General features: G+C 36.1%; 1 protein-coding gene across 1 annotated transcript in view; it reads left to right on the top strand.

The window, feature by feature from the left end:
* The window catches only part of CPNE8 (copine 8), a 209,546-nt gene that overhangs the window by 137,718 nt on the left and 56,110 nt on the right, over positions 1-15,718 (top strand). The window contains exons 11-13 of the mRNA XM_014868145.3: positions 582-657; positions 4,982-5,035; positions 6,062-6,123. Of these exons, the coding sequence (XP_014723631.1) occupies positions 582-657; positions 4,982-5,035; positions 6,062-6,123 (192 nt within the window). The remainder of the gene's footprint in view (positions 1-581; positions 658-4,981; positions 5,036-6,061; positions 6,124-15,718) is intronic.

Raw genomic sequence — 15,718 nt, 5'->3', positions numbered from 1 at the left:
AGCAATGTACCTTTAAATTATTATTATTATTGAAAACAAGGTTTGGTGACTATGATCCATGTTAACATGGGGTACCCTTTTAAAAATGGTGTCCTGCTACATCCTGATCAGAGGAATGTTTGAAGATTTTGTGTATTATATATTTGTGATTATTGACATGGATAATAACAAATTTTTGAGTGTCTTAAACTTTCATCTTACACTTGATCTTAGCCAAAAGGCTGAGAAGCGATTAAACTTTCATCCTAATAAATAGTTAATCATTTGGATAACATAGATGATGAAATATTTTTGAGATATGAGTTATTAAAACTAATATACCTATTTTAAATATTAATATTGGTGGGATAAATTAAATATTGTTTGAATACTAATAAAATGTAATTTTCAAATATACGTAATTTTGAGCTAAAGAACAATGAAGAATTATGCATATCTCTTTTAAATTATCATGTTATCGTTATGTTCATAACATCAAGCGTTTTTTCATGATTAAACTATACATTTCTAAAAAGCCTTAAAATATAATTGACAAATGTGTGAAAGTTAATACTGTATATATTTTTTCCCCTTAATTTTAGTCATGATTTCATTGGAGAATTTACAACAAGCTACAGGGAACTTTCTAGAGGGCAATCACAATTCAACGTATATGAGGTAAGAGGAATTTTATTTTATTATTATTTCCCTCTGGAATAAGTAAATTTATGCTAGAAAAGTATAGATTCTGCAAAGGTTAATTGCCAAAGTTTAACTAAGTACTAATATATGTGAGAATCTTTAAACTTTTTGAGCAGACATTTATGAGATTAAATGATATTACTTCTCTTCAACTCACACAGTCTTTTAAATCTACTTTGAGAAATTTGAAAATTCTTGCCTATGAAACTTTTCCTTATTTCAAAAAAATCAATATGGATGCAATTGATTTTTCCTTAAGCTTCAGCCTTTATGTTTTGCCTTCCTACCAACCTCTTCCCTCAACGCTTTTTTAATAAAAAGAGAACAACTTACGTTTTAGTCGTGTCAACATAGTGTTTTAAAATGAGCTGTGGTTTGCTTGGTGTGTTTGAAGACCTTCACTGTGTTTAGTTAAAGACTGAAGAGAATGCAAAGGGATGAGTCAGTCATTAGAGAAATCTAAGTTACTAAAGCAAACACACTAGTTGTAGAAACTAGTCTGCCTTAAACCTACCTTGCCAGTTAACTACCGGATATGTGTTGAGCATACCTGGTATGTTTCAGTACTGTTAATCCTTGAGTTATGTCATCTGTACATTCTATGTAATTTTTTTTATTTAATATGCATTACTAGTAAAGGAGCTTATCTCAGGATTTAATCTTTCCTGCCAGATTGACACTAAAATTAACCTCTTTTAAGTTAAGAGTAGAAGAATCTCATTCTTCTGCCACCTTCTTACTGGGCTGAAGCAATTTTAGTCCATGAATTTACTCATTTATTAACTTATAAATAAAATATTTATTACATTCACACTCTAATAGGCCCCGGGGATACAGAGATGAATAAAAATTTCGGTGTCTAATGGGAGAGACAGACACACGAAATATGTTTAGTTTATCTTGACATGTGCTATATATAGTTAGATGCTTAGTGGACTATGAGATACTGCAGAGAAGGCATCAGCCTCAGCCCACGAAAGCTTCCCAGGCAGAGACAAAGATGGAGGAATGAATCAATTTTTCTATCTGGATCTTTCAAGGAAGAAATATTAATAAGGCTCTCTAAACAGGCAATGAAAGTCCTATAAGATAGGTTATAATTCTCTAGATGCCTGTTTTATCTGCCTACTTTTGAGGCTGAGAAGGAACAACACTTGCTTACCAGTCCTCCTTGCACTTAGGACTCATTTACTGCCTTTACTGCCACTCACGCCATCACCCTCCAGAGATCAACCACTTTGAATTTCCTTTGCTTTCATAATGTCTGCCGCTTTTTGGCTCTCTCCTACCCAGCAAAGCTTGCTCAATGAGAAGCCTGGTGCCACATCTGACGGGATGACAAAGAAGCTTAGTAAAAATTATTCTTTATAAAATACCCTGCATGGATATTTGTGCCATAACTTCAAATAAATATGAATGTTTTCTTATTATATATATTATCAATAGAAGAGATAAGTCTGAGGAAAATCTGGGAGACCATTATGTATTATGTACAAGTAATTTTTAGGATTTCAATGGACAGCTCATAATCCAATACCTTGGAAATTTCATTTTCTGCACACATTCAGGGGATTCAGTTTGGTCGAGGCAACCATGGAAATTTCAGCCATTATTCTTTCAGATATTCTTTCTGCTCCTTTCTCTGTCCCTTCTCCTTTTGATACTCTCATTCTGAATATGTTGTTAGGCTTGATTGTGTCCCACAGGTCTCTTAGGCTCTGTTCCTATTTTTTTCTTTATTTTTCTTTTTGTTCCTTAAACTAGAAAATCTCAATTGACCAAGCTTCAAGATCACTGATTATTTCTTCTTCCAGCTCAAATGTTCTGTTAAACCCCTTCAGTGAATTTTTCATTTCAGTTATTGTGCTTTTCAAGTTGAGAATTTCTATTTGGTTCTTTCTTATAATTTTGATCTACTTATTGATTTTTCTATTTGGTGAGACATTGTTTCATTCTTTAATTCTTTTTACATAGTTTTCTTTAGTTCTTTAAACATGTTTACAATAGCTAATTTAAAGATTTTGTCAAATAAATCCCACATCTGCAAGTTCTCAGAGATAGTTTTGCTTTTTTCCAATGTATGGGTTATGTCTTGTATTTTTTTGTTGTTGTTGACTGCTGGAAATTTTTAAAAATACAATGTAGTAACACTGGAGATCGGATCCTCTGCCTTCCCCAAGGTTTATTGTTGTTGCTCTTTGTTTAGTGACTTTCCTGGACTAATTCTGTAAAGTGTGTTTTCTTTGTTATGTGGGCCACTGAAGTCTTTGCCTGGTTAGCTAGTGGTCAGCACATGAGTTGATGTTGGTGCATCCCTTGTATGGTCCAACAGTGTGAAACTCTGCCTTGGTTTTCACTTGCTGTGTAAGTAGACTCAAGGTCAGCCAGAGATGAAGGATTAGGGCTTCCTCAAGGGCTCTCCTGGCCATGCTCACAGTCCTGCACAAGCACTTGGGCTTCTAGATCCCCAGCCATACGCTTGAGCTTTTAAAAGCCCCCTACAGCTTTACACACTGGTTTGGGCAGATAAACACCTTCTTCTGTTGTTCTCTGGGGCTGCTGGGATTGCCTCCAGAATTTCAGTAGTGCTGGGTTGGAGCTGGTTTTGAGGCTGTTGCTAGGTCTGCAGTGTGGTCCATGGTTGACATGCTTATTAGCGGGAACTCAAGTGGGTGTGGATTATGTCTGGTCCCTGGGTGGATGAGACCGGCTACAGTACCTTGTTTAGTAGGGTGGCAGTAGGCCAGGGTCTTCGGGGTGCACAATGAGTCCTCAGTTAGCCAGCTTATTACTAAGTGCATGGATGGGTGTGGCTCCTACCAGAGCCCTAGGAGGACTCCTGCCTGATCACTGGATGGGTCCCTGAGTAGGCAAGACTGTTCCTGGACCGCAGCTGAGAGGGGCTGAAATTAAGCCCCAGGTGGCTTTTAGACCTGGCTCTGGAGGCACAGATGGGCGTAGCTCCCGCTAGTCTCTGGGTGGGCTGGACTGCTTCCTGACTGAGGTTGGAGGGGCTGGAGCCAAATAAGTATGGGCTATTTCAGGATCTTCTGAGGTGCAGACATGGGTGTGTCCTGGCGGGTCCCCATGCTGGCAGGACTGCTCACAGACTGTGGCTGGGAGGGGCTGGAACTGTGTATAGGGCCCTTTCAAGATCTCCAGGGGTACAGACAAGAATGTCTCCCGCTGGGTCCTTGGGCCAACATTACTGCTCATGGACTGTGGCTGGGAGGGGCTGGGGTTGAGTGTAAGGCCCTTTCAGGATCTCTGGCATTACAGACAGGAGTGTTTCCCCACTGGGACCCTGACCTACAGGACTGTTGGTGGACTGTGGCTGTGAGGGGGCTGGAGCTGCATACAGGGCTCTTTCAGGATCTCCAGGAATGTGGACAGGCGTGTCTCCTGCCGGATTCATGTGCCCGCAGGCCTTCAGACTCATCTGCAATCTCTGTGTGTTTGCTCTCTGCTCCAGCCAACCTGGCCCAATTACTTTTTCCTCTTTCTAGAATATTGTATTTGTCTATTCCTTTTTATTGGAGTCCTAGTTTAAATTAATACATTGCAGTTCAAATAATATTTATTCATAAATTCTGTCATCTTTCCTTGTCAAAATGCTTCCTTTCTATTTTGGGTTGAGATGTGCTGAAGGATCCTCTCTGAAGGCACTTAGGTGTTCTATTTATCCTATTAGATTGACAGGTTTTACTCATCTTTGTATTCCTTCTGTCCTCCAGTATCTTGTGCAATGTGAGAATGCAATAATGTTTCCTCATGGGATAAAGAGTCAAAAACTCCATCTTATGTCCGCAAACCAGACCTTTACCAATTATTTGGTAGCTTGGGGGTCCAGTGAAAATTACTACCATTATAAAGCAATAGTTAGGTCGATAGAGCCTTTAAATATTTACATATTTGAGTAATTTGCTATTTTAGTGTATATAATCTAATAAAAAATGTTATATCTCTTGGATATATTTTTCTATAGCAACTATAGGTTTTCCACAAAGCAATCAGTATTGTTTAGGACCTTGAATATTAAAGGTCTCTCTCACATGAGGAAGATGCATATGGGTAGCGTAATCAATGCATAAAATGATTGAGAAGAATATTACTGAAAAAAAGATTTTTTTTTTAAAGAAAATGATCACTAGTAACTTTTGCAGAGAAGTTTCGGCTGAATGACAGTCCACGAGTCCTATGAAAGGCGTTTATAAGTGAATAAATGCATAAGAAGTGAAGGCACTATGTTATATTTCAGTATGAGACTTAACCATTCTACTTGTTTTCTCTGCTTTTTAAGGTGGTGAATCCCAAAAAGAAAGGAAAAAAGAAAAAATATATTAATTCGGGAACAGTAAGTCAAATTTTATGTTATTCATTCAGGATTCAAATAAATATTTTTAAAAATTTACATTTTTAATCTGAATAGAAGCAACTATACTGAGCTAGTTCACTTGGGATTTTAATATGAAGGTATAGAATAGAAAAATTAACTTGCTATGGGGATGGTTGAAATGGAGAATACCTTATAGGCGGTAGTGACCCAGCTTCCTGCAGGTCCTCTGAAGGGTTATTTGGCCTCTGAGGAAAGCTGAAGTTTTCTTATAAATTCTTCATTCAGTGAAATGACACTAGAGAGAACCAGGTAGACAGGAAAAAGTTGAAGTGGTAATAAGAAATACTACGTTTTTATAGGCTACACTTAACTATTAAGACTCATTTTATGAGATATGAAAGTGCTCATTTATAGTGCATTAAAATTTACAACTCTGTGGCAATGTGGACTAAATCAGTGCAAGAGTGTGTAAAGGTTTCTTAAAATTGTGAAAATTCAAAATCATCCTATTTTGACACAAAATATGCTGAAGATTTTATCCAAAGATTAACTCTCCTTGGGAGAAGCAAAATCTAAGTTCTCTCTAATTTCTTAAAGATTTTTCTATAAAGCAAGACTCTTAAAATATTAGATGGCCTCATTACAGGACTGTGACAAAAACACACATTTCTTCTTATATAGCTTAGCTCATTGATTTTGATTTTTTTGATTTTAACCATTTTCCAGCTCCCTTTTATCTTTCCTTTCATCTAAATTGGGAAGTATCACAGTGTCCTTGTAGATAATTTTCATGCTGTTCTTCAAAGGAAATAAACTGACCATAGAAAGGAGTTGGTTAATTTTTTTTCACCCCTTTCCTTCTGATAATTTTAGATGTTAAGGACAACCAGTCCTAGCAGATTTTAATAAACAGTAATATCTTTATTGATTTTCAAAATGCTAGGAAATATGATTTTCTCTCTAATAGTTAGAAAAAAGTTCTTTTGGGGTTGCAATTAGTATTAGCAGGTAATTCTGCCTTGTTTTTCTTTTCTTTTTTTCCAGGTAACCTTACTCTCTTTTTTGGTAGAAACAGAAGTTTCATTCCTTGACTATATTAAGGGAGGGTAAGTTATTCTCTGAAATTGTTTCATTGCTTAGCGTTTCTTTCAATATGTGTAGCAAATGTTACCACTAGGTAATAGGCAACCGAAATGATGACCTTTATTATATTTCGATGGCAGACCTATTGCACTTTCGTTTCAGACCTATAGAGGTAAACTTATATACCAAGAGCTATTACTTTTGGGGAAAATTGTAACTTTTCTTTGAGCAAGAGAAAAAACTTTATGGTGTTAGTAATAGTTGTAGATAAAGCTATTATATGCACTTCCATAGCACATTTTCATTTGCCTAACACATGGGACTTTTTAGGTGCACTTTTTGTTATTTTTAAAGTAGAAGAAAAGCTTGAGGGCTTGTTGTAAATGTATATTCCGGCTCCAGAATAGTAAAGAATGTATCTTGTCATAAAATCATAACGCAGAAACTGGGGGTGAATAGTCATTTAGTTACTCCCTAGGCTTCCAGGCAGGAATGCAGTTCAGAGAAAAGTGATTGTTGTAACCATTTTTGAAATTTTCCACAGTCCAGACAGCCTGTTTTGGTAATGTACTGTGGATTCTTATACTCTTGTAAATAGGGAGGTTTTCTCAATTTTGTTCCTATTTTTAACCTAGTTGCTCATGTTTTTTACCTAACCAAGCATCTATGGAGATTAAAACAATCATTCATTACCATGCAGTCGAAAATGTTCACATATTCTAATTTATTTGTTATCGTCTTGTGTTTACAATATACGGAAATGGTGACAGGCAAATTTGAATGCGTTTAGTAACTTCATGACAGATAACAGCAGAGATATCACTCATGTATCTCTTCCTAATTATGATTCAGCAAATTTTTTTTTTCAATACTGATTCACTGATAGAATGTCGTCAAGCCAGAGAAAGGGATGAGGAAATGAAGGAGCCAAAAGAACAGAGATAGTTTCCCCGGAAACAGAAAGCTTGCCTGTTTTTGCTGTTAGTTAAGGAAACAAAACAAGCAAGAAGTATACTTGCCTAAGGGGGGAATCTCTGCTATATATGGGCATCTTGCAACCTGCCATCTGGCTACACAGATTCAAAAGCTATGGTGGTTGTTTCAGTAAAGTTAAAGGAAAATGTCCTAAGTAGAAAAATGTTTGCCAACTCCTTTAAGTATGTTAATATCTATGCATATTTTTTATCTTTAGAAGATAGGAAAATACACAGTTGAATTTGTCATAAAAAATAGATTCCTGTATAAATAATCAAGCTCCTTAGTAGCTGTAGACACTAGTTGATAAAGAGAGATGGTAAGACAGTGGACATCCCTTAGCATACTCTTTTTTGTTTTTCTTGAAAAAGGTTGACTCTGAGCTAACATCTGCTACCAATCCTCCCTTTTTTGCTTGAGGAAGATTGTCACTGAGCTAGCATCTGTTCCAATCTTCCTCTACTTTGTATGTGAGATGCCACCACAGCATGGCTTGATGAGTGGTATGTAGGTCTGTGCCCAGTATCTGCACCAGCGAACCCTGGGTTGCCAAAGCAGAGTGTGCGAACTTTAACCACTACACAACCAGGCTGCCCCAGTGTACTCTTTATGAACTTAAAAAGAAAGAGCCTGGTACACCTGGTTATAGTTTGCATGTTGAGGTAATGATTTGAAGTTTTAAAATATTATAAATTCCTTTCAGTTTTGTTTTGCATTTTTTTTGTTTTGCTTTGTGTGCATGTGAAGCGTGTGTGTGTGTATGAGAGAAATACCCAATATATTTTGTCAGCAGTGCAAATCTGGTAATATATTGATGTGAGTCTATCAGTAAAAGACATTTTCAGAATTTGTTACCAATAAATCACCTTTATTGGTTGTTCACATTTTCTTTGTGAGAATTCTTAGAGCTAGTTAGAACAAACTGGGCTGTGTAGTACCTAGAACAGTGACAGTCTGGACTATATCACATTGTCATATTTTTCTGCTGCTTGCAACCTCCAAGAATCTTTTTTTTGTTTTTGCGTACACACTTCCTTCTTAGAGCATTGCCTGGGCTGGCAGAAATGCTGGCGACCTTTCTCTGCCAGAAGGCGGTGTATAAATGGAACCCCAACCCATTAGTTACACTTTGTTCCAATCCTGGCTTCCCAAGATGTTTATAAGAACCCATTTTTTATTTACAAATGGGGCCTGGGGAAACAGAGTTTGAACTTCATTACGTAATTAATGTAAAGTATTAATTTCTGTGTGACCGTATTATCTGAAAAGGATATGAAAAATATCATCTACATGTAATACATTATTTTAATATGAATATGTATGTAATAAATGTATTTGTCTAAGTATATTCCAATTACACATTTACCTCTTATTTATCACTATTTGTAATATTTATAATACCAAGTTATTAATATATTGTCCTTTCTGATAATGAAATCCAAATGGACAAGCAAAATTATTATTATGTTATGTGTATTTCTGTGTCTTTGCTCTTAAGGACTTGTTATAAGCACTTGGACACAAAATTTCAATTCTGACTTTTGTTAATGATATGGTGAGGTGATCCGGCTCTATCATGGCACTCCTCATGCTATATAATGACAGGCAAAATCATTTCTTATATCCACACTTCAATTTCCTGTAGTTCACATGAGTCTATGTAATTCTACAGAAACTGTAAAATGATTTTTTTTTTACATTTTACCTGTTTACATTTACCTGTAAAATGATGTCATTCAACCAGATCTTCCAACTCTTTCATGGCCTTCATGATATCTTATTTTTCTTCCCTCTGAAGTTATTGTTTATATTCCTACAAAAGACTTACTCTCACCTGTCGACTTCCTACACAGTGTAATTTGCACATAATAGTTAACATCTGCCGACCACTTCTCATGTGTCAGGCCCTGAGCTAAGTGCCTCAAGGGAATTAACTCTACTTATCTCTCCATGGACCCCTTTTCCCTTCTGCTCACTCCCTTTCTCCTTCTGCCTCGTTCACATCGATAATTTTCTGTTTTTCTGAAAGCAATTAAAATGAAGTTCATTTTCTTGTTGTACAGTTAACTTTCAGTCTTTGTATAATATTTACCATCTAATTGCTGCCGGTCAAAAATACATTTTCGGGGCCAGGCCGGCCCGATGGCACAGCAGTTAAGTGTGCACATTCTGCTTTGGCTGTCCGGGGTTCACCGGTTCGGATCCCAGGTGCGGACGTGGCACCACTGGGCAAGCCATGCTGTGGTAGGCATCCCACGTATAAAGTAGAGGAAGATGGGCACGGATGTTAGCTCAGGGCCAGGCTTCCTCAGCAGAGAAAATAGAGGAGGATTGGCAGCAGTTAGCTCAGGGCTAATCTTCCTCAAAAGAAAAAAAATAGAGTTTCATTTACATAGCCTGAGGGAAACTGATGCTTTGGCATGCAGAATACCTAAGAATTTTATTATTAGATATTTATGAAGATTTAAACTTTATTTAACTGTGTGTTATGGGGATTATCAGTGAATACTTCATAAACTCTTAATTATAAGAATGAAGAGTAGAGTTTCATGTTCCTATCTTTCTTAAAAATCTCTACTGGTATGAAAATAACAGATCATAGCAATTTGAAATGGAGAGCACCAATATGAAAACCAATGTGGAAATGTAGCTACAAACATCTATTCCTAATATTTTAATAAATTATTTTTATTTTTCTTGATCAATTTCCTATCGATGTTTTTCACCTGTTTTAGACATTGTAAGTCTTTTGGGCTTCCTGCCCTTGCTGTTCAGAAATCTCAACCTCCAAGTAGATAAATGAACTGCAATGATGGAACATCATATTAAAAGCAGACACTAATTACACTACATTTCTGAATTGCAGAATAGAATATAATGAGCTACACTCATTTCAATTAGAATTAATTATAATAATTGACAATTAATTATGTATAGTTTCGATAATGGCTATTAAATCTCTTGTGAAAAACATCAGTCAGAATTTCTAGTCTCTTGCACTAACGAAATTCTGAAAACTGTTAAACACAGTTCTGAAAACTGTAAAGTTCATAGTAATTTTTTTCCGAAACCACAGAATACTTTTGTTTTATTTTATTAGTGTTTTATTTTCAGGATTTGAGGAAAGAAGTATTATATCTGCCAATATTTAATGTAAATGTGTGTATTTGTATTTCACATTATAAACATAAAATATGAGATGGTAAAAAGTTAGGTAAAATAATTTATTTTGAAGCTAGAATCCCCTGTAAACATATTCCCTAGAGATAATTACTGTTAGAAATTTGTTTATTCCCAGACTCACGTCATTATTTTTTATGTGTGATCAAACCATGCACAATATTCTATAATGTGTATTTCATCATTAACTATGTTGCATATATATTTCCATGTCAGAACTTATATATCTACCTTATTTTAGCAGTTTTCCATTGTATGGATGTACATAATTTAGTTTAAAAATCTCTTGTTGATACACACTGTAGTCGTGCCCGTTTTATTTTCCTATTATAAACAAGACTGCAGTGTCAGTCTCTGGTGCATACCTTTTTGTGCACTTCATTAAGCATGTCCACAGGGTCATTTCCTAGAAATAGTGTTGTAGGTTTAAATAGTATTTATATTTTACAATTTGTTAGATATTTCTAAATTGTGTTGCTGAAAGGATAATAATAATAATTTCCACTTCTAACACTTGTGTCTGAAAGTTTGCCGTATCCTTACCCTTATTGAATAGCATCACTCCTTTTTCAATTTTGCTAATTTAATAGGTAAATATTATAAATCGTTGTCGGTTTTTAATCTGTGAAACCTGTTTATTAGCCACTGTGATGTCCTTTGTAAAAGCCCCTATTTAACCAGCTGTGTCTTTGGGGACACAGATTTCAGAACCCTTATTTTTGCTTTTCCTCTGCTCCTCCTTCCCCCGTCTCACCAAAAGGATTGAGTATTTTCACCTGAGGACAGATGACAGGTAGCTGGGAGCTACATCCTTTAGTGTGGTCGACTTTTCAACTAAACTTCTCCAATATTCAGATCTTAGTCTTTGATACTCCTCTTCACTACACATCTAAAGAGACTCTTCTTAATTTAGCCATGTGTCCTTGTGTTTTGCCCTGTGATTACACTGAAGAAGAACAATAAAATAAACTAATACTTTGGGTTGCAATCAGCCAAACAATCTTAAGTAGTATTTTGAGGTGATATTAGTACATCTGAAGATTTGTGAAATTATCAAGGTTAGCTTTTTTGAAGAGATGCTCCACCCTATTTCTTAAAAACTATGATATTTCAGAATCAATTGGAACAAAGTATTGAATTCAGTTTGGTTTTTATAATAAATGCTAGTAACTACTCACTTTTAACTTAAAATACCAAAACATCAGCATTTATCCCCAGTATTTGTGGATTGGTTTGTTGCTAACTTGGGTGAGCATCATTGTTGCTAACTTGAGTGATATCAGTTCAGGTACTAACTCACCATGCCCCTTCTAGTCTAGGAGAAATTATTGTTGAGTTATGCTTATGCTGAATCTTGATTGACAAATAAAGCTGGAAGTCTTCAAAAAGGGTGAAAAATCATCAGATGAAATATCAGTAACGAAAATTAAATTGGTACTCTGACTAGCTATAAGCTACCCGAAGTACAATTGGTTGAGATTTTTCTGTGTTCATTGTGTTTTCTGCATTAATTTTATAAACCATTTCCCTTTTGCCGGGTATATGGGAGCATGAGACTAGAGAAAGGAGGCAGGACAAGTGACTAATGTGGAACATGGTGGGCTCACACACTGTGATTAAACGCTTAGAAAGAAATTCTTGAAATGCACTTTAAAATTTCATCTCCCTTCTTTCATCTCACAAAAAAGAATTGAATAGAAAGTTGTAAAAATGTTATTTTTTTCTTATGAATCTGAGTAGACATTATGCAGAGTTAAGAATGAACACATTTAAATATTAAAATTGTTTTCATTGTCATTTAATATCTTCCCCTTCAAAGGAACGTCTTTATGGACTTAATTCTTAGTATTGGGTAGTCTAGGCTTCCATTACTTTAGTCGTTATTGATGTAGATATTTACATGAAAATATAACCTTGATTGTTTGTGAAACCGTATTGTTAGCTTGTTACTTTTCATTCATTGTCTCAATGCCTAAAGCACTGCATTTAGCTGCCATAGACAGGTTTATGGATTCAGGTACACGGTGAGCAGATGAGACACAGCATTCTAAATCAGCCAAGATCCAATTTTTATGCAAATATGCTGTGAAATAAAAATCTAATTTTTAGGGCTTTTTTGGTGATGCAGCACTGTGCTTTTCCTGGAGCACAAGATGCATTTTATGACTTGAGGTGGTAGAGTTTTATTTTCTAGATAGAAGAACAATATTCTACAAAGGAGATCTTACTATAGAGTAATAAAAACTGATTGCCTCTTCTCGATTATTGACTTTGGGGTTATTATTTTTAGTCATACTCTGTACATTTATCCCTGTGGTTATTTTGTTTCTTTGTACTCCTTAAGAAATAATTTCAATATTAAAAGTGTGATATAATTGGTACCTAAAGGTGTTTATTCAGTAATCCTTAATCTGTGGCATTGAATATCCCATTTATCATTGATAAGGACCATGTCAGATTCATTTAAAATCAGAAACTGCTCTGAAATCTAAGATACTCCTTTAGAGCAACAGCATCATTTTTATGACTATTATTATTTGTGAAATAAGTTTATTGACCTCTACAGATTTGGAGAATATATACTTCCATATTCCAAACAGCTCATACTGAAAGTATCTGAAGGCAAAATCATAAATTTCAGTTGGGTTTTGCCCAGCCTTCAGTCCTCTGTGACTTCAAGTCTGCGTGAAACTCTTCATTCCACCACTAATGTGACCAGGGAACAAATATCTATAAAGCTTTCCACATCTCTTTGACTGGCAGATGAACCGGGGAAACAGATCACAAATTCTGGTCACATGGAGTGCCTCTAAGCTACCAGAGTATCGTGTCAACCCAAAACCCTGCTCTATGCTTTTATCAGAAAATTGAGTGTATTACAAACTTGCAGGCCTACAGACTGTCATTTTCCTCCTCTGAAGAAAGCCCAAACTCTCATCCCGCTGATCCCAATGAGCTACACAAGTCCCTACCACTTATATTCAGTGATTGCTAGTTTCCCTGGGTGTCCTTTTAATTGTCTATTTGTATGACATCTTCTCAAAGGGACAGGCAATTTTAAAATATTTTTGTAGAGCTGAACACAAAGTAGCTGCTGAATAAATATAGATTTAATTAGAAAGCCATTTTAAGCCCAGCTTTCCACACTTTTCCCCAAATCTCTTAGCATAATGAAACATTATAAACCCATAGGACTTTTAAACAAGAACGTGACAATTCAGTGAACTGGATTACAAACCCCCATGTCTCTCTCGCTCAGATTTTATCATCTTGTGACCTTCCTCTTTCCACATCTCATACCACATTCACCAAACAACACAGGTGGACCAGGCTTTTTGGGATAAGAACAAATGCTTTTGTGTTCCCTCTGCCAGAAATTATCTCAACTTAACTGTATATCTGGGTTTCAGTGATTTGGAGGAAAGGCAAGATCAAGATTAGAAGCATGAACTGCTTGTTTTCCTCACATCTTAATAAAAAGGGAGCATGAGAGAAAGTAGTCGGGGAGATGCTAAGTGGGCAAGTTCTGGGAAAGAATCAAAAAATAAGAGGTAAATGTTTGGCAGAACATCAAGTCAGTTGCAAAGAAGTGGTTGCTGATAATTGAGGCAGTACATAGTAGTGGCCAAGAATTTGGGTTCTGGCATTAACTGCCTGGTTCGAATCCTAGATCTGCCTCTTGCTAGCATAACCCGTTTCCATTTTTATGAAATAATAATAAAAATAAAAATGACAATCTCGGGCCGGCCCCGTGGCCGAGTGGTTAAGTTCACGCACTCCGCTTTGGCGGCCCAGGGTTTCGCTGGTTCAGATCCTAGATGTAGACATGTCACCGCTCATTAGGCTATGCTGAGGTGGCGTCCCACAGACCACAACTAGAGCCACCCACAACTAAAATATGCAACTATGTACTGGGGGATTTGGGGAGAAAAAGCAGGGAAAAAAAAAAGATTCACAACTGTTGTTAGCTCAGGTGCCAATCTTAAAAAAAAAATTCTCACAGAATGGCTATGTGGGTGACATGGCATGTAGTTAGCCTTCAGTAAATGCTAGCTGTCATTTTTCTGAATAATCTGAATTTGTTTAAAGTTCCAATATGTCTTATTTCATTTGATCATCATAATATTGTTGGTGATAATTGTCCTCGTTATCAGAGACAGAGAGAGAAAAAGATATCTTCAAACTTAAAAAGTCAATAAAAGTCATTTTTTTGTAGTACAATTCTCTTTGGAGGATAATGCCAGGACATTCCTTCCATTCCAGTCAATCTTCACCCAACTCTTGACCCTGAATCTAAAACTTGTCTGAAATTATAGATCAAAGGCTTATATCCCACTCAAAAGAAATAAAAAGTCTTAGAATAAAATAAAGAGCTACCTACCTATTGAAGCTCATTTTAAAGGCTAAAATGAACTTCTCGATACTGCTCTTCTAAAGGTGAGTGGAATATCAGTAAGTCCAGTTATCAACAAGCCCCATAAGGATTTCTTCCCTTAAAATACTTAAAGCAAGTGCAGTGATGCTGTAAAATGTTTGCCTTCGTTTTATGAAATCGGTGACATTTTATTGGAAATGTTGCCTCAGGGAGCACATCCTGCCAGAACATGCAACACTATAAGGTTCTTTTTTTGCCTAATCCAATTTCTTATTTGAAAACTGAATATACGTATCTAAGATTTTTTATAATGCTTCTTGTGGCACACAACTGTTTTGCATCCACCAAATCAGTGGAGAGCAAAACTCTGCAGTGCTGAATGAGGATAAATCTAATAAAAATAAAGCCATTCTGCCTTCTATAAATATATTCACATAGAGTATTATTGTATCTTAACTAAACTCATCTAAACTAAGATTTAGAAAACAAACTTTTACAAATATTAAGACTCACAAACATTGTTTTGGTTATGCTTGATTCTAGTTTTTGTACATATAAAATGCATACTTGAAAAGTCTAAAGATAGCCAGTTATATGCTTTAAGATTGTGATTTGAGGGGCTGGCCCTGTGGCCAAGTCGTTAAGTTCACACACTCTGCTGCAGCGGCCCAGGGTTTCACTGGTTCGGATCCTGGGCACGGACGTGGCATTGCTCGTCAAGCCATGCTGAGGCGGCATCCCACATGCCACAAGTAGAAGGACCTGCAACTAAGATATATAAAAAACAGATTGTGATTTAATTGCCACCTTTTGTTATTTGTCAAATGATTTTTTTGGAGCTATTCATTTCAAAGTCAAAGGAAACCGCATGTATCCTTCATCATCGGAACTGATGTTCATCTCGCCAAAATATTGACAATCTATTTTGCATCAAGCATTTTGTTAGTTATGTTTCATGATCAGAGTGTGTGCTTTTAACTATATTGTCACTAAAATAGTTTCTCTCTGGTGGGCAATTGAAAGGTTGGGGGCTGGGGGAAGGAGAAACAGCGTGAAACAAACAAGGATGGCTTACCAAAGGCAAGTTG

The sequence above is a fragment of the Equus asinus genome, chromosome 22 (assembly GCF_041296235.1).
Source record: "Equus asinus isolate D_3611 breed Donkey chromosome 22, EquAss-T2T_v2, whole genome shotgun sequence".
NCBI lineage: Eukaryota > Metazoa > Chordata > Mammalia > Perissodactyla > Equidae > Equus > Equus asinus.
Note: the sequence above shows the minus strand (reverse complement) of the source record. Positions and strands in the feature narration are given on the sequence as shown.